At 35.0% G+C, this 20,561-nt stretch overlaps 1 protein-coding gene across 1 annotated transcript in view; it reads left to right on the forward strand.

Moving 5' to 3' along the window:
• The window catches only part of POF1B (POF1B actin binding protein), a 99,655-nt gene extending 80,798 nt beyond the window's left edge, over nt 1–18,857 (forward strand). Inside the window, exons 10-16 of the mRNA XM_069463621.1 lie at nt 1,191–1,283; nt 2,138–2,251; nt 3,394–3,546; nt 3,887–4,006; nt 7,859–7,987; nt 8,826–8,908; nt 18,662–18,857. Of these exons, the coding sequence (XP_069319722.1) occupies nt 1,191–1,283; nt 2,138–2,251; nt 3,394–3,546; nt 3,887–4,006; nt 7,859–7,987; nt 8,826–8,908; nt 18,662–18,800 (831 nt within the window). The 3' untranslated portion in view covers nt 18,801–18,857. The remainder of the gene's footprint in view (nt 1–1,190; nt 1,284–2,137; nt 2,252–3,393; nt 3,547–3,886; nt 4,007–7,858; nt 7,988–8,825; nt 8,909–18,661) is intronic.
• The last annotated feature ends 1,704 nt before the right edge of the window (nt 18,858–20,561 follow it).

The following is a 20,561-nucleotide window of genomic DNA, read 5'->3' on the forward strand; positions in this document are numbered from 1 at the left end:
ACTGCTTATTACTGCCAGCTGAGAGGGGAAGTCAAGGTTTCCCCACTGAGCCTCTTTTGATATGATTGGGTGAAAGCTCAAGCTCCTTTCATGATCTCAACTGATATCACAGTGCTTGGGTTTCATTTTTACTCAGTGGGTATGAAAGCCCCATCTGTCTACTCAGCCTTCTCTGACACCAACCTGGTGATGGTGTTCGTGTACCTCCCTAGAGGCTGACAAGGGGTGGGGGGAGTCTAGGCTCCCCCTTGGCCTTTTATGGTTTGGGTATGAGTAGAGTTGCAGCTTTTTCTGTGGTGTTTGGCTGAAGTAGAGTGGTTACTGTCTAAAAATTTTCTGTCTTGCTAGGCTGCCCCTTTCACGCTCCTTTGGCTAGAGAGACAAGTCTTTTCTCAGGACTTTTGTTGTCTGTTTCCATTGGTGCATCGGGATTACCAGCTTTCCCAACATCAGCCTGATATATGAAGCAAAAAGAAAATCCAGGAACTCACTGCTGTGTCATTCCTCAGGTCTCAAGTTTCCTAACCAGTCTTCTTTCTTTTCACCGTTCCAAGTCTTTTTATATTTGTTTTATAAATAATGTCCAGGGTTTTTAGTTGTACTTACCAGGAGGACTAGGAAAAAGTATTTCTACTATATCTTCCCAGAAGCTGAAGTTACCTGTTTTTTAAACCAGTTTTCTTTGAAAAAGAGACAATAATCTAGTCAAATGGTTTCTCCCTCTCCTTTAAAATATGACACGGTTCTACGCTTTATAGTTAAACTTAATTAGAATTATATTCTTCTTACCTCAGGCAAAATCCATGCCCTTGGCAGTACACTTAGGAAGATTCATTTTATTATTTGAAAGTTAACTATATCATCTTTTCTAATCTTTTAAATAAAGAATAAAAGGAAAATTGAAAATTTGCTGATAGGATTATGCCTTGTAAGAAAGATGATACTTTCTCATGGAAATAATAATAAACCCTTGTTCTAAATACATAGCTATGATCTCTTCAGGAAAATTGCTTAGAGTGCTTAAGCACATTATTGACAAAATGACTTGTAACACTATTCTAATATTGCCATATCAAAAATAAAATTATTAGTAAGTTTGCTAGTAAGAACATAAAAATAAGATTACTTTCACTTACATGTCTGTTTCAAATGTGAGTAAAAATAAATTATGAATTGTTTTCTTCCTCCAGATGAGGGGTATGTCGGATAAGTCACTCCGGCTAGTGCTATCCACATTTAGCAACATACGGGAGGAGCTTGGACATCTTCAAAATGACTTGACAGTAAGATTTATTTTAATTTTTCTTTCCAAAGCCTTCCTAGTTCCTAGCTTCCTAATATAGAAATAAAGATATGCAGTCTGCCTTTTAAAAATTTAGTACAGCACAATACTATGGTCACTCAGACATAGCTAAATTATTTTCTTGAATCAATTGGGGTTGAGAGAAGACAAAAGAGCTGTCCAATGTGTAAATGAAAAAATGTCAGGTGTGTACTTATAATTTAGTTTACCACTAAGGTAATGTAATGCTTATAGCCAGGGAGTAACCTGCAAAATTAAAATAACCTGACTCATTGAAGGAAAATTTCCCTATTTTCTGTAATAATAAAGTATACTCCGAATTTCTCTTCAAACATAATAACTTGAAAACTTCTTTCTCTAAGAACTTAACCTTTTCTATTTTAATTGGTGCTCTTGGTGCCATCAGCTAAATATATTCAGAATATTTTCCATATAATAAATAACTCTTTGAGGACTTTGGAGTAGTTTTCTGTTTGTTTGTTTCTGGGTTATGATGAACATATTTAGACTCTAATTTAAAAATTCCCCACCTGCTGGGATTAACAAGGCTTCTTTGTAGTTTGGAGAAAAACATTAAAATATTTCAGAAGGTTCTGCTTCATTGCACTTAGAGTTAGTCATTCCATCAAAATGTCTCTTTCAATGCAGGTTTTAAAAATTTCTATCCTTTCCTATCCCATATTCTGCTTAACTCTTAAGAATTCTGCTTTATTAAACAAGTAAAAATGAAACAAGTGCTTATTTAAATCTTCCAAGGTAAAAAAGTCTTTGTATTATGTGACTGTTGACAAGTTTCCATAATTCCAAATCATAATAAATAATTTATGCTTCTAGTCACTAGAAAATGACAAGATAAGACTTGAGAAAGACTTGACATTCAAAGAAACTCAAATAAAAGAATATGAAGAACTCTTGGCATCAGTGAGAGCAAATAATCGCCAGCAGCAGGTAAGTTGATAGTTTTATTGATGATAAACTAGATTGATAGCTTTCATTTGCACAATTACTGGCACATTGGAATTATGAGATACAATCCAGACAGAATTAAAATATGATGGAACAATTTGTTCATATGAGAATTGAGTGGCTTTGGGTATTTACAATGACTGAAATACCTGTCAGAAAAAGAGATAACCTTATATATTTTAAATATAAAGAATATACGGTGTACAATTATCTGTGTTCTTGGGTGTCAAGAATTGTGTAAATACCAAAAATCTAGGTTTACTTATTCATTTGAGCTACTAACATGTCAATTAAAAAAAGTATTTTCAGATTTAACATATGTTTGTGCAGTGAATAAATGAATGAATAAAACTCTAGAGGAATTTCTTCAGATGTCTGAGCAGAGATGATTCCTAGGAAATTGTAATGAGTCTCTAAGGCTCACTTCTTATTAATCTTCACTCTCATGACTGTCCCAAATTTTTGCTCAGTTGCTATTTATCACATAAGTAATCAGGCATATGGTAATTTTTGTGCCCACTAGAAGGAAGGATATAATATTGTCAAAGAGTAGCAACAGTCTGATTGTTAAATTGGGACATTGAAAACTCATTTAGTAGTGATTCCTTCTCACTCAAGATAGGCAAGTTAGGCTAGAGACAAGACTCTAATATCCTACATGGCTAATTTAATGTATCATCTAAGGGCAATAATATAAGAAAATTGGGCATGGAAAAATATCTACTTTATTTTGGCTGGTGTGGTAGCTCATGCCTGTAATCCTAGCACTTTGGAAGGTCAAGGCAGGAGGATCACTTGAGGTCAAGGTTTCAAGACCAGCCTGGACAACATAGGGAGGCCCCATCTCTAAAAAAAAAAAAAAAAAAAAAAAAAAAAAAAATTAGCAGGGTGTGGTGGTGCATACTTGTAGTCCCAGCTATTTGGGAGGCTGAGGCAGGAGGATTGCTTGAGCCCAGGAGTTTGAGGCTATAGTGACCTATGCTAATGCCACTGTAATTTGGCCTGGGTAACAGCGTGAGACCTTGCCACAAATTACTTGATTTGACTGAATTAATCAATTAAAAGAGCACTCTTCTGCAAAAAGTAAAATGCATTTGTCTCATGTACTTGTGTCTTCCTTACAGCAAGGACTTCAAGACTCAAGCTCAAAATGCCAGGCATTGGAAGAAAACAATCTCTCTCTTCGACATACACTATCAGACATGGAATACAGACTAAAAGAACTGGAATATTGTAAACGCAATTTAGAGCAAGAGAATAAAAACCTTAGAATGCAGGTATTAAGACTTTGTTTTAAATATATAGTATTGCTTTAGTTATGCCATTGTAATCCTAGCATTGGCAATAATGAAGGTGTGTGTGTGTGTGTGTGTGTGTGTGTCTGTGTGTGTATCCTATTCATCTTGGGAAAATACATGGACTGCTTTCTGATGAACTCACACACAGTTAGGTCTTATCTCAGTGACATTTGAGCTTTATAATGCAGTTCCTGAAAATCATTTTCATTATTTCAGTGTCTTCTTTAATCACGTTTTTCACCTAATAATAAGCCTTCTAACATAATGTGTATTTCCTTCATAACAATACAATTAAAGTAAGTTATTTTATCTTGTGTAGGTTTCTGAGACTTGCCCAGGCCCAATGTTGCAGGCTAAAATGGATGAGATTGGCAACCATTACATGGAGATGGTAAAAAACTTGAGAATGGAGAAAGATAGAGAGATCTGCAAGCTAAGGGTATGTTGATCCTACAGTGCATAAATACACAGGTCAGCACAAACTTTCTAACAAGATAATGATGGCTTCAAGTTAAAAGCTACAAGAGAAAATCAACTAAAGGTAGAGTTTTAGGACTATGCCATAGAAGCTTTGGTTTTAAAAAGACATTATCATATATAAAATATCATTGTTAAATTGTTTTCTAATTTAGCTTAAACTGTTCTAGGAAAGTAAAAGAAGACATTAATTTTAGTGTTTTCTTATTAATTTATTTTTTGAATGTCAGTGGAGGACTCTCTATGATCTTGCTTAAAGCATGCTGACGCAGGCAAGAGCAACATTTGAGATTATCCAGCAAAGCCACAGTTGGATTCATAAAAATCCTCAACTTTGAGGGAGACTAAATAACAAGGACTTTGTCAAGCATGAGAATAAAAATAGTGTTGAATTTTATGTGCCTAATAATTGGCATTAAAATTAAGATGGTATTTGCAAGAATAAGTATACATTTCCTTATCTTGTAATTCTAGGTTGAATAAACCTAGTCTAACCATTAATTTATTGATTCCTGAATGTAATAAAATATACTTAAATATTTTAATAAACAAAGTAACCACATATTTGTTTCTCCAAGTATCACTGTACAACCTTTACAAAATATCAAAATAAGAAAATAATGTTTTTAAAAAACTTACCATTGTCTGACTGCTCTGGCTATGTCCAGCACTATGTTGAATAGACGTGATGACAGTAGGAATCCTTGTCTTGTTCCAGTTCTGAGTAGGAATGCTTTCAACTTTTCCCCATTCAGTATGATGTTGGCTGTGAGTTTTTCATATATGGCTTTTATAATTTTGAGGTATGTTCCCTCTATGTCTATTTTGTTAAGAGTTTTTATCATAAAAGGGTGCTGAATTTTCTCAAATGCTTTCTCTGCATCTATTGAGATGATCATAATGATCTTTGTTTTTGTTTCTGTTTATGTGATGAATCACATTTATGGATTTACATATGTAGAATCATCCTTGCATCCTTGGAATGAGCCCACTTGGTCATGGTAGATTATTTTTTTGATGTGCTGCTGGATTCAGTTTGCTAGAATTTTCTTGAGAATTTGTGTATCTATATTCATAAGGGTTATGGGGAGTCCTAGCCAGAGCAATCAGTCAAGAGAAGAAAATAAGGGTATCTAAATGGGGTAAGAGGAGGTCAAACTATTGCTCCTTGCTTATGATATGATCTTATATATAGAAAACCCCAAAGATTCTGCCAAGGGACTCCTGGAACTGATAAATAAATTCAGCAAAGTCTCAGGCTACAAAATCAATGTACACAAATAAGTAGTATTCCTGTACACCAACAACAGTCAAGGTGAGAATCAAATCAAAGACTCAATAATTTTCACAATAGCTACAAAGAAAATAAAATAGCTAGGAACATATTTAACCAAGGAAGTGAAAGATCTCTACAAAGAGAACAATGAATCACTGAGGAAAGAAATTGCAGATGATGTAAACAAATGGAAAAGCATATCATGTTCATGGTGAGGAAGGAAATTGCAGATGATGTAAAAAAAAAGAAAAACATATCATGCTCATGGAATGGCAGAATCAACATTGTTAACACTGCCCAAAGTGATTTACAGATTTAATGCAATCCCCATAAAAAAACCAATGTCATTTTTCACAGAAAAAAATAATTACACACTTCGTTTGGAACCAGAAAAGACCATGAATAACCAAAGCAACCTTAAGCAAAAGGAACAAATCTGGAGGCATCACATTACCAGAATTTAAGCTACACTACAAGGCTATAGTAATCAAAACATCATGGTACTGGCACAAAAATAAAGACATAGACCAATGAAGCAGAACAGAGAACCCAGATATAAAGCCATCCACATATTGCCATCTGATCTTTGACAAAGTAGGCAGCAATATACTCTGGGGAAAAGAATCCTTATTCAACAAATGGTTTGGGAAAATTGGATAGCCACGTGTAGAAGATTGAAACAGGATCCATATCTCTCACCACTCACAATAATTAATTCAAGAATTATAACAGACTTAAATCTAAGGCATGAAACCATAAGAATTCTAGAAGAAAACTTTGGAAAAACTCTTATAGATATTGGTGTAGGCAAAGAATTTATGAAGAAGTCTCTGAGGGCAATCACAGCAACAACAAAAATAAATAGGACTTGATTAAGTTAAAAACTTTATACACATCCAAGGAAACAATCAACAGAACAAATAGACAACCTACAGAGTGGGAGAAAATATTTGCATGCTATACATCTGATAAAGGGCTAATAACCGGAATCTACAAAGAACTCAAGCAAATCAGCAAGAAAAAAAACAACCCCATTACAACGTGGATAAAAGACATGAACAGAAGCTTTCCAAAAGAAGATAGACTAATGGTCAATAAACATATGAAAAAATGCTCAACATCACTAATCATCAGAGAAATACAAATAAAAACCACAATGAAATATCACCTAACCCCAGTAAGAATGGCTTTTATCAAAAAGTCCCAAAACAGTAGATGCTGGCGTGGATGCAGATAGAAAGGAACATTTATACACTGTTTGTGGGACTGCAAATTAGTGCAAACTTTTTGGAAAATAGTATGGAGATTCCTTAAAGAACTAAAAGTACATTTACCATTTGATTTAGCAATCCCGCCAGTTGGTATTTACTCAAAGGAAAAAAAAGTCATTTTATCAAAAAGAGACTGGTACTAGAATGTTTATTGCAGCACAATTTATAATTGCAAAGATGTGGAATCAACCCAGGTGCCCATCAATTCATGAGTAAATTAATAAAATGTGGTATATGTATACCATGGACTACTAATCAACCATAAAAAATGAATTAATACTTTTTGTAGCCATCTGGATGGAACTGTAAAGCATCCTCCTAAATGAAGTATCACAAGAATGGAACAATAAACACCACATGTACTCACTGTTAATTTGGAACTAACCAATTAGCACTTAAATACACAGATGGAAGTAAAACTCAATGGAAATCATGCAGGTGGGAGGGTGGAGGAGGTAATGGATGAAATCATACCTTACAGGTACAATGTACACTATCTGGATGATGGGCACACTTATAACTTTGACTCAAGCAGTACAAAAGCAATGCATGTAACCAAAACATTTGTACTCTCTTAATATTCTGAAATAAAATAAAAAATAAAAAACTTAAAATAACCTATCATTTTTTCTAGCAGATTCTTCCACTGATTTATTTTACATTCCAACATTACTAATAGCACTTTAACCTAATAGCAATCTATGTACACATATAAGGTAAAAAGGACAATAGACAAGATTTGTGGTCAGGAAACCTGTCTTGGAGTTGCAGTTATGTCACTGTGTGACTCTGTGTCATTTAATCTCTATGGAACTCATTACCTGTTTTGTAAATGAGGATTATAGTAATGTTTATCTCACAGGGCTGCTGTGAGGATATAGTCATGTAGGAAGAATATTTTATGAACTGAAAATCAGAATATAATATTAGTTATTAGTACTGGTATTTCCTTAATTAGTATTTGAAGGAATCTCAAGTGACTGTTTTTTTAGCTTTATTTTAAATTTTGTGGCCTAAGACTGTTACTTAGATAATGCTTAATCCTAAATGGCAAAGGCACCTTAACGAAAAAAGGAGAAATTCCTAATTGGCATTTCAATTCACATTTTATATTCATGAAATCCTATAGAAGTTTATAACCATTGGTATTTTACTTTTCATTTCATAACTAGCTGTGTGAGTTTGTGTCACTAAACCTCCTTGGAACTCAGTTACATATTTCGTAAATGAAGGTTATAATAATAATTATTTCTTTTTAAATCCTTAGTCCCAATTAAACCAGTATCAAAAAGACGTTTCAAGAAAAGAAGGAAGTTGTAGTGACTTCCAATTTAAGCTTCATGAACTGACAAGCTTGCTGGAAGAGAAGGATTCCCTTATAAAGCGTCAGTCAGAGGTAAAAAAGGAATGGGTGGGGTGGAGAGGAATAATACAAATTAGTCCTGTAGGATAAATACTTCCTATGGACTAGAAAAGGGCACATTTCCAAGATTCACTGTATTACATGAAACAGAATGTAAGTGCCTGTGAAGAAGTAGAAGGTACATATTTCAGAAGAAACAATTCAAATGAAATCTAGAAATGAAGCAAAAAATAAGTGCTATGGTACACTTAATATTTTAAGACATTGATTTTATATCTCGTTATCAATGAAACTCCCAATAAGACTGTGAGCTCCTTAGTGAATTATAAGCTGCTTCATCAAAGTACTGTGTTATGTTTCACCCTGTATCTAAAGCATGTATCCCAGGATCTGGCATTAAATAGGCACTGAAGGAATTACCAAAAATGATGGCTAATATCGTATTGCTGTTATTGAACAAAGGGTACTTGTAGTAACTTTCAGTCATGGACTTTCTGTTAGGAATCTATATCTGCTTCCATATTGAAGTTTCAATACTTTTCTGCTATGGATATCCTTTTCAAACTGTTTAGGACAAAAATTTTCACATCTTCATCTTGAGAAACATGTCCATTTGATCTCAAGTTATCCCCCATATATAGATACACTATATCAGTTAGTGGGTTCCTGCCTGGGCATATAATATAATTTGTTAGGTACTGTGAAGCAACGCTGTATGATACTCAACAAGTGGGATTAGAAAATTCTTACCTCAAGTCTAAAAATATAAGGGGGATAATTATTCTTAGTGACTTTGGTAAACTATCAAACATATCTGTTACCTCAAGTTTCTACTTTCTGTCAAATGATTATGTTGTCTTTTATTTATAAGGAACTCTCAAAGTTGAGACAAGAAATATATTCATCTCATAACCAACCCTCAAGTGGTGGAAGAACTACTATTACTACTAAAAAGTAATGTATTTTTAAATGAAATTTGGATATCATTATGGGTATTATATAATCCAAGTTATTGCATATTTAATTGATACATCTCTAGACAGAGTTTTCTGCTGGCTAGTCACTCTACCGAAGAATGAATATGCACAAAAGAACATCACTATTATGGTCAATAAAATCCCGTAGCACACTTTCCCTGTATTTATAACATATTAAATACTGTGACAGTGAAAAACAAATAATTAGCTGTTTAACCAACCACATTAGTTATAACACTTTCAGTTGCATTTGAGAGAGAAAAACATAAACTGGGAATTAGTTAATTCATTTAGTTGGGGTTGCTTGGCATCCAGATGGATTTGTGTACTCAAAATATATCTTTATATATCTGTCCTTACATCTTGACTCTCTGCTCTTTCCTGTGTATATGTCATTCTTAATCAGGATCTCCCCTCATGGTAGTGATATGACCATAGCTTACATTTCAGCAAATTAGTAAAAGTAAAAAGTAACTATGTAAATATGAATAGTTTTAGAAAAAGTCTATTTTTGATATTTCGTATAAATGGAATCATATAATATGTAGTGTTTTGTGACTAGATTCTTTCATTTTGTGTAATGTTTTCAAGATGCACCCATGCTTTAGCATGTGTCAGGATTTCATTCCTTTTTGTTGCTAAATAATATCTCATTTTAGATATATATAGTATTTTATCTATTGATTAGTTGATGGACATTTGGGTTGTTTTCAATTTTGGGTTATTATGAATAATGCTGCTATGAACATCTGTGTACAAATTTGTATGTTATATGTATTAATTTCTTTTGAATATATATCTAGAAGTGGAATTTATGGGTCACCTGGTAACTCTATGTTTAACATTTTGAGGAACAGCCATACTGTTTTCCAAAGCAGCTGCACCATTGTATATTCCCACCAGCAGTGTAGGAGAGTTCCAATTTCTCCCCATCCTCACCACCCCTTGTTATCATTCATCTCTTGGGTTATAGTCATCCTAGGTGGTGGGATGCGGTATCCAATTGTACTTTTGATTTGTATTTCCCTAATAACTAAGGCATTCTTTCATGTGCTTGTTGGCCATTCATGTATCTTATTTGGAGAAATGTCTATTCAAAATTTTTTCTATTAATTTTTTTAAATTGGATTCTTTTTATTGTTGACTTGCAAGAGACCTTTATATATTCTGATGCAAGTTCCTTATCAGAGATATGATTTGCAAATATTTCCTCCCACTCCATGGGTTATCTTTTCACTATCTTGATAGTACCATTTGTAGCATAAGTTTTTAATTTTGAAAAAGTCAAATTCATCTACTTTTTTCTTTTCTTGATGTGTTTTTGGTATCATATGTAAGCAACTATTGCCTAAGTCTAAGTCATAAATATTTAAATCCATGTTTACTTCTAAGAGTTTTGTCATTTATCTATTATATGGAGATATATCATCTGTTTTGATTTGATTTTTATATGATGTGAAGTAGGGTCCAAATTCATTCTTGTGCAAAGGGATAGCCAGTTGTCCCAGCATCATTTGTAGAATACACTATTCTTTTCCCCATTGAATTGACTTGACAATCTTATCTATAATCGAATGACCATTACTTAATGTAAGAGTAAATTCATAGACCGTCAATTTTATTCCATTAGTCTATTTGCCTATCTTTATGCCAGTGCCACACTGTCTTGATCACAATAGCTTTTTAGTAAATTTTGAAATCAGGATTGGGGGTTTTTCAAACTGTCCATCTTTCCATGATGGTTTTGGATATTTTTTGTCCCTTGCTTTTCCATATGAATTTTAGGATGAGTTTGTCAATTTCTGCCAAAAATCCTTTTGGAATTTTTTAGGAATGTCATTGAATATACAGAACACTTTGAGTAGTATTATCATGTTAACAATATTAAGTCTTCTGACCCATTAACATGGCATCCCTTTCCATTTAGATCCTCTTTAATTTCTGAAAACAATATTTTGTAGTTTTTATTGGATGTTTTATACTTCTTTTATAGATTTATTGCTAAATATTATATTTTTGATGCTATTACAAGTAGAATTGTTTTATTTTCATTTTCAGAGTGTTCCCATTGCAAATGTCTAGGATTACAACTGATTTTTTTGTATTGACCTTGCATTTTTTAACCTTGCTGTACTCGTTTATTAGTTTTAATAGTTTTCGAATTGGATTTCTTTAAAATTTCAATATACAAGATCTTGTCATTTGCAAATAGAGATAGTTTAACATCTTCATTTCCAATTTGGATGCATTTTCTTTCTTTTTCTTGCCTAATTGCCCTAGAACCTCCAGTACAATGTGAAATAGAAGTGGCAAGAGTGGATATTCTTGTCATTTTCCTGATCTTAGGGGCAAACACTTACTCTTTAACCTTTAAATATGATGCTAGCTGTGAACTTTTCATAGATATCTTTATCAGGTTGAGGAAATTTCCATCTATTCTTAGTTTATAGAGGTTTATTTTTTTAAATCATGAAAGTGTGCTGGAAATTGCCAAATGCTTTTTCTATGCCTATTGAGATGATCATAAGGATTTTGTCCTTTATTCTATTAATATGACATATTACATTAAATGGTTTTCAAATGTTACAACAACCTTGCAACCTTGCGATAAAGCCCACTTGCTCATGTTATATAATTATTTGTATATGTTACTGGATTTATTTTGCTAACATTTTTTGAGAATTTTTCCTTCTACATTCATAAGTGATATTGATCTGTAGCTTTCTTTTCTTGTTGTGTTTTTTTTTTTTATTTTGGTATTGGGGTAAAACTGGCCCCATAGAATGAGCTGGGAAGTGTTCCTTATTTTTCTACTGATTGGAAGACTTTCTGAGGATTAATATTAATTTTTCTTTAAATGCTTGACAGAATGCTCTAGTTGGAGCTTTTTGGGCCTGTGCTTTCCTCCATGGGATTTTTTTTTTTAATTACTAATTCAAACTTTTTTCTCATCATAGGTCTATACATATTTTCTATTTGTTCTGAGACAGTTTGGTAATTTGTGTCTTCCTAAGAATTTGTTCATTTTATCCAAGTTATCTATTTACTGATTTTTATTTCTGTAAGGATCTCCCTTCTCTTCTCTCATTTCTTATTTTAGCAATTTGAGTCCCTTCTCTTTCTCTCTCTCTTTTTTTTTTTTTCTAGTCAATCTAAACGAAGGTTTGCCAGTTTTTCTGACTTTTTCAAAAACTAATTTTGGTTTCAGTGATTTTTTTCTATTGTTTTCTATTCTCTATTTCATTTATTTCCTCTCTAATCTTTATTATTTCATTATCTTCTTGTTTGGGCTTAGCTTACTCTTCTTATTTTCATTGCTAAGATGGAAGTCTAGGTTGTTGATTTGAAATTGTTGTTCTTTTATAAGTAAAGGTTTACAGCTATAAATTTCCCTCTGAGCACTGCTTTCACTGTATCCCATCAATTCCAGTCTGTTATGTTTTCAGCTGCAGCCATCTCAAAGTATTTTCTGACTTCTCTTGTTATTTGTTCTTTGATCCATTCATTATTTAGGAATTATACTTAATTTATATACATTTTTGAATTTTCCAAATTCCCTGCTGCTATTTAATATTTATTTCTAACTTTATTCCATTGTAGTTAGCAAACATACTTTGTATGATTTTCAGTCTTTCTAAAGTTATTGAATCTTTTTCTTGTTCTATAGCCTATGGTCTATTTTAGAGAATGTTTCATGTATGCTTGAGAAGAATACATATTCAGCTATTAGGTAGAGATTTCTATAGATATCTTTTAGGTCTAGATGATTTATACTTTTTTATTTTAGCATATTAAGGGGGTACACGTTTAGGTTACATATATTGCCTTTGCCCTACCCGAGTCAGAGTTTCAAGTGCGTCCATCCCCCAGACGCTGTGCAATGCACCCATTAGGTGTGAATATATGCATCCCCTCCTCCCTCTTCCCACCTGCCAGACACCCGATGAATATTACTGCTATATGTGCAGATACGTGCTGATCAGTTAATATTAATTTGATGGTGAGCACATGTGTTGCTTGTTTTTCCATTCTTGTGACACTTCACTTAGTAGAATGGGCTCCAGCTCTATCCAGGATAATATAAGAGATGCTAGATCACCATTGTTTTCTGTGGCTGAGTAGAACTCCATGGTACACATATACAGCACATTATTAATCCACTTATGTATTGATGGTCACTTGAGTTGTTTCCACATCGTTGCAATTGTGAATTGTGCTTCATTCTTTTTTATTCTTTTTAAATTTTTTTCTTCTGACTTTGTATTTTCAAATAGCCTGTCTTCTAACTCACTAATTCCTTCTTTTCCTTGATCAATTCTTCTTTTGAGAGACTCTGATGCATTTCTCACTTTGTGAATTGAATATTTTAGCTCCAGAATTTCTGCTTGATTTTTTAAATTATTTCAATCTCTTTGTTAAATTTCTCTGATAGGCTTCTGAATTCCTTCTCTGTGTTGTCTTGAAGTTCACTGAGCTTCTTCAGGACAGCTATCTCCATCACTCTGGGATTGTTCACTGATACCTTATTTAGTTCGTTTGGTGAGGTCATGTTTTCCTGGGTGTTCTTGGTGCTTGTGAATGTTCATCAATGTCTGGGTATTTAAGAGTTAAGTATTTATTTTAATTTTTGCAGTCTGGGATTGTTTGAATCTGTCCTTCTTAAGAAGGATTTCCAAATATTCAAAGGGAATTGAGTTTTGTGATCTAAGTTTTTGGACACTACAGCTGTATCAGTGTTGGGGGCATCCCAAGCCCTGTAATGCTGTGACTCTTGCAGACTACTGCCTTGGTGGACTTGGGTAAAATACAGAAGAATTCCCTGGATTACCAGGCCAAACCTCTCACTCTCTTCCCTCACTCTCTGTGCTAGGCTGCTGGAATTGGGGGAGGAGTGATGTGGGCATTCCCTCATGGCCACTGCAGCTAGATGTGCCAGCTGACATCTGAAGCCAGCCCAGTCTCACCCAAAGCCCGTGGTGATGGTTGCCTGGCTGCCTCTGATGTTAATTCAAAGCCCCAGGGATTTTTCATCAGTAGGTGGTGAATCTTTCTTCCCTCTTGGCAGCATGTTTCCCTCTAGGCCAGGGTGAGTCTAGAAATACCAGCTAGTAACTAAGGCCTGGTAGGGTTGACACAGTCACTGGCTTGGCTGCAGCTCCTGGTGTCTCGCTGGGTCACGTGCACCCAATATCCACTGGGTCTGAGCCAGCACAGACACTGGAATTGCCCAAGGACTGCATCCTTTGTGGTCTGACTGCCTTATGAATTTATTCCATCCCCTAGGCCACTTTTTGTCAGCTGGTGGTGGGACTAGATGGAACTCACGTTTTGGGGTGGAGGATTTCCTTCTAGCCAGGCTGGTCTAAATGCTCCCTCCTTGGGCACCTGAAGAATTCTGCCCTGTGCTGTGTTCCCCTGTGACGGGGCAGCTCTGCGTTCCAATGCAAAGTCCCACAATCACTTCACTCTCCCTCCCCTGGGCACACAGATTCTCTCTCCACTGAGTGCACTGGCACGACACTAGTGGGACATGAGGGAGGGGTGGCATAGACAACGCAAGGCTATCTTTTGTGCCCTTTCAGTGCATGAAAACCAGGTCCTGTGATTGCTCACCTAATTTTTAGTTCTTCTGTAGGTGCTTCCTTGCATGGATAGTTGTTGAATTTGGTGTTTGTGCAGAGGGACAATTGCTGGAGGTTTCTATTTGGCCATCTTGCTCCATCTGTTGCTCTCTCTTTTAGCTCTTCAACATATTCATTATAACTTCTTTGAAGTCTTTGTCTTCTAAGTCCTCCATCTGGCCCTCTTTAAAAGTGGTATTTGTTGTCTGCCTTCCTCTCTTTATGTGTTACTATTTCTTTTTTCTTTGCATGTCTTAATTTTTTGTTGAAAACTAGACATTTTAGATAATACACGGTAGCAACTCTGGGTATTGATCCCTGTCCCCACACTCCTGCCCCTTGGTAGGGGTTGATTGCTTCGTTGTTTGTTTAGTGATTTAGCTACACTAATTATTCAAAGTCTTTTTTTTCCCTCCAGAGTGTGCAGTTTCTGACGTCCCTGCTACAGATATTTTCTTTTTTTTTTTACTTCTAACCTAACTACCTAGGTGTTACCCTATATTGGTATAAGATACTTATCGTTGAAAAGATGTGCTTATGCCACCTTAGCTAGTTAGATTTTTACACTTTTGGATAGGTGTGTGGCATGGAGGCTGCTATCACAGTTAGGGAATTTACATTTTTTTGTTCCACATTCACCCAGAGAGTAGTGGACTGAAGCTCCCTCTCTTATTGCACATGAGAGAGTGCAGCCTTGAGCGTGAACACAGTTACCCAGACTGCTAGGTATGAACCTGGTTTTATTTTTAGTCTGGTTCCTAGGAATTGTCCCTGTGTCAGAGTAGCTTACTGTCCAATGATTGGTCAGAGGTTGCATTTAAGTCCCTTTGCCCTTGAGTCATCTGCCCTGTGTTGATGGTCTGTCCAGCTTGTGAAGTGCTTTCATGTCTTCCCCATATCCTGCTCTGATTGCTCCTTAGTAGCTGTGGCCTAGTACATATGAACAGCCTTCTTGACTCCCACAGATAACTGTGATCCCAGAATGGATCTTCTTAGTCTTCTCTTTCCCTATTTCTCTCTATTAAACTTGAGGCTGTTCTACCATTTCCTTATATCCTAGAGCTCCCAGCCTCCTCTTAATTGCTCTCCACCAAGACCACCATTGTTTTCAATAACATTCTTAGGCATGGATTTCTACCTTATATTTTCCAAATGAAGTCAGTCTCATCACATAGGGCTGTGGAGTTTTTGTCCTTATAGCCTGCCTTTCATGCTGGGCAGAATCCCTATGGCACTGCACATGAACTGGGGCAGGCGCCCATTTTTTCCAGAGTGACATCCCTGTTCTACCAGCGAACACTGGGGGAAGGTGGCAGCCCTTCGTCTTCTCAGCCTGTCCCTCTCATCATGAAACCTTTGACCAAGGAGCACGTTGGGATGGGGATGATCAAGGACTCAATATTCTCAGCCTGCCGTGTCTGGCATAGAGTTTCCATCTTACAAGTGGGGCAGGGGAGAGGAAAAGAGCACAGGATATTCAGCCACTTTTGCCTGCAACATGGGGCTGGGAGTGGGAGGCAGTTGCATGGGAAACATAGGTAGCCTTCCTATCCTGGGACAAATCCATAATCCCTGACAAGAAGCTGCAGCGGTTGGGGAGAGGGAGCCACTGTCTTCTTAGCTGTACTGTCCCAGAGCAGAACTTGTATAACATGAAGTTAGGGAAGGGGTTAAAGGAGAAAATCATGGCCCAACATCATAGACTCTCAATGTTCTTAACAAAGTTTAGTAGATTTTCTTGAATGTTTTTCTATTTGCTGTCTTCCCTTAAGATGAGTCCAGAGACTTTAAATGATTGATTTTTAAAATTATAATTTTCATCAGTTAAATCATTGTTTTATTGTGGAGGGGATCTGTCAAACTCTTTACTCCTCCACTCTGGAAGTTTCATCTTGCTATTAAATTTATAATTTTGCTATTTGTTTTCTATTCATCCACATTTGTTTTTCTCCCTTTTACCTTCTTCCTTTCTTCTTTTGGATTATTTTTTCATGATTGCATTTTATCTATTTTATTGGTTAATGAGATATACTTCTTTTTTATGATTGCAGTAGAGTTTACAGTATTCTTCTTTCTTTACCTCATCACTGTCTACCATCAAATATTATACCCCATCACATGTAGCATAATAATTTTATGATGGTAAACTTTCATTTCCCCTTCATGATCTTGCCATTATTTTTGTTACATATTTACTTTTACATATATTATAAGCCTCAAATGCATTATTATTTTTTATTTCAACAATTATCTTTTAAAGAAATATTAACAAGAAAAACAATGTTGTGAATTTACCCACATATTTATCTTTTCTTGTGCTATTGATTCCTTTGCTTAGATACACATTTCTATCTTGTATCATTTTCCCTTTGCCTAAAGGACTTCTTTAATATTTCTTATCATGTTGCCCTTCTGGTGAAGACTTCTCTTGGCTTTTAATGTCTGAAAACAGTCTTTATCTTGTCTTCATTATTCAAAGATATTTTTGCCGTGTATAGACTAGTAAGCTGATAGTTTGTTTATTTTTTTAAGTACGTTAAATGTGTCACCTCACTATCTTCTGACTTTCATTATGCCTAAGAAGTTTTCTATTGGTCTTATGATTCTTCCTCTTTGAGGAAAATCTTTTTTCTTTGGCTGTTTTTAAGATTATCTACCACAGGTTTTCAGCAATTTGATAATGATGTGCTTCTCTGTATTTTTCTTCATGTTTCTTTTCCTTGAGGTTCACTGAGCTTCTTGGATATGTGTTTATAGTTTTTCATCAAATTTGGAAATAATTTGGTTGTTATGCCTTTAATTATTTTTGCCTTCTGCCAATCCTGCAGGACCTCAATTTTACATACATACAGACACTTGATATTTTCCATAGATGATGCATACTGTGTACAATTTTTGTCTTTTTCCTCATGTTTTATTTTGGATTTTTTGATGTCTTCAAATGTACTAGTATTTTCTTCTACAGTGTCTAATCTGCTGTTAATCCCATCTAAATGTATTTTTCATCTTTAGAAGTCCAATGTGGATCTTTGTCATATCTGACATTTCTCTGTTCACTGTGCTTATGATTTCCTCTAACTTCTTGAATATATATTGTATATTTTGTATGTGTCTAATAGATGTATCTTTGCCTACTCATTTTTTAATCAGTGTTGTTTCTTGGTCTGTTTCTATAATACTAATTCATTTTTCTCTTCATTGTTAGTCATATCTTCCTGCTTCATTACGTGACTAATTTTTTTATTGAATGTAATATATATATTGTGATTTTACATTATTGAAGTCTAGATTTTTTTTGATATTGCTTAAAATATTTGGAGTTTTGTTCTGGGATGAAATTAAGTTACTTGGAAACAATTTGATACATTTAAGCTTTGCTTTTAATCTCTATTAGAACAACCTGCAGTCTAAGGCTAATTTCATCCTGCTACTAAGGCAACACTCTCCTGTGGTAGCTATCTGATGCCCCCTATATTGGGAAATCTTTCCACCTTGTTATGGAACACAAAATATCACCATCCCTATGTGAGCTCCAAGGATTGCCAGACTGCTCCTTTCCAGTGGTTCTTTCCTCAGACTTGGTAGCTTCCTTACTGAGTACACTGATCAGTACTCAACCAGACTCCTTAAGAAGCCTCTACAGATCTCCTGACCTCTCTTCATCAATGTAGCTCTCTCCTATCTGGTATTCTGGCCCACAAATTCTAGCTTCCTTGGCCTACATTTACTCTAAACTCTGTAACCTCAACCTGGTGAGACTGCTAGAATCTCTTTGGCTTCCCTCTCCCTATCCTGTGACCAAAAAAATCTCTTCAGGCAGTAAGCTGGGCACTTGTAGGGCTCCTATCATTTGTTTTCCTTCTCTGGGATCACTGTCCTGTGTTGGCAGTGGTCCATTATGGCCAGAAGCAGAAGTCTCTTCCCTTTATTCTCTTGAAAATAATGGTAGTAAATCTTTGTCTATTGAAAGGGGGTTTTTCTTTTTAGAAACAGTTAAAAGTCATTCAGAGCCAAATTGGCTGAATAAGGGCAATTAAACTAGGAGCAACTAAAAATTAATAACTTATTTTCTCAAGCAGCCTGTAAACTAACTCTTTTCTTGTGTATAGATACAGGACACAGTATCCAATCCTAGGCCTCCTATATGATGACTATGAATATATACCACCAGGTAGTGACACACAGACTATTGTCATTGAGAAAACAGAAGACAAATGGACTTGTGTAAGTTCACTTGGGCATTTCTAGCCCTATTTTGACTATTTCTTAACAGCTTTTAAAAATTAAGGTAAAATATCAAATGAATTAAAAACCTTGAGCATTTTTTTCTCAAGACTTTCAATATTTCCATTACTTATATACAGTGGGAATTAAGAAACTTTGGAAAGATTCATACATGGGGTAATATAATTGATTAGTTAAGCTATAATAAGTTAGATAGGATTTTTACCGTAAAGAGAAAGAAGATTAATGTTTGAAATATCCTAATTTTATTTATTTCATTGTATATCTCAGGAGTTATTGAACTGATTCCATTCAAATTTTCTAAAAAAAAAAAGTTTCCATTTTTCTAAAGCAGGTAGCAAACATCTTACACAATTATGAAGGGAAGTGGAGGATGGAGAAGAGGCATGTTTTAATATAATTTACCTTACAATCATGAATGTGGTACTTATTCTTGTAGATTATATTTTTTTAGGATTTTGAAAGAAGATAAGAGGTGTTTCCCACTAGATTATACAATATATTCTACAGCTTTAAATTCCACAGTTATAGTGAGGCTGCTGAAGAGTACTTTAAACATCAGGTGCTCTAATATCTACTCTACCTTCTACAACATCCTCCAAGATGACCAGGTGGCATGGACCTTAGCATTTTTCTAAGTGGTCCAATCCATTGCTAAGGGGACTGATTATTAAAACTCTCTTTTTATAAAGGATTGAAAATTACTTTCCTAAAACTTTTACTTATTTACCTATTAACCTTTAAAATAGTGATCATCAAACAAGGGAGACACAGTTGTCCCTCAGTATCCATGAGATGGGTTCTAAGATCCCCCATGGATACAAATATCTGCAGATACTCAAGTCCCTTGTATAAAATGGCATAGCATTTGGATATAACCTATGAATATCCTCCCATATACTTTGAATCATCTCTATATTATTAAAAATACCCGACACAATGTAAATGCTATATATATGGTTGTTATACTGTGTTGTTTAGGGAATAATGACAAGAAAATAAGTCTGTACATGCTCAGTAAAGACACAATTCTTTCCTTGAATAATTTTAATCTGTCGGTGGTTGAATCTTTGTCCATTGACAAAGTGTGGAACACATGGATATACATTCCCTAGCACAGTTGTTCTCTCAATTTTGCCCCCTACAGGACATTTAGCACTGCCTGGAGAAATTTTTGGTTTCCACAACCAGGTGTGTGGGTATTATTGGCATCTAGTGTGTAGAGGCCAAGAATGCTGCTAAGCATACTACATTGTGCAGGACAGTCCCCCCCAACAAAGAATTATCTAGCCCCAAATGTTAATAGTGCTAAAGTTGAGAAACCCTTCTAACAGAACAGAATTCTCTTGAATTTTTTTTCGTAATTATTTACTCCTACACTATTGTAAGAAATTCTAATAGTAAGCCACTGATAGTAGTCATAGGAATGTGTGATATCCCTTAGGTGCAATGGACAGAAAGAAGGTTGAGAATCCCAGCTCTCAAATCATACAGAATCTGACTTAAAACATTGTGAAAAGGACAACTGTTGATTATTTATATTAAAATTCCCCACCTGTCAATCTGCTTAGATACTAAAAGTAGGCAAAACTAACTCTATTTATTAAAGTCAAGAAGGGATTACCCTCGGGGGATTGATACTGATTGCAAGGGAGCATAAGGAGGGCTTCCAGGGATACTAATAATGTACTGTTTCTCTATCTGGATGATAGTTGCATATGCACGTTCAGTTTGGGAAAATTAATTTAGTTGAATGCTTACAAT

The sequence above is a fragment of the Eulemur rufifrons genome, chromosome 30, assembly GCF_041146395.1.
Source record: "Eulemur rufifrons isolate Redbay chromosome 30, OSU_ERuf_1, whole genome shotgun sequence".
Lineage (NCBI taxonomy): Eukaryota > Metazoa > Chordata > Mammalia > Primates > Lemuridae > Eulemur > Eulemur rufifrons.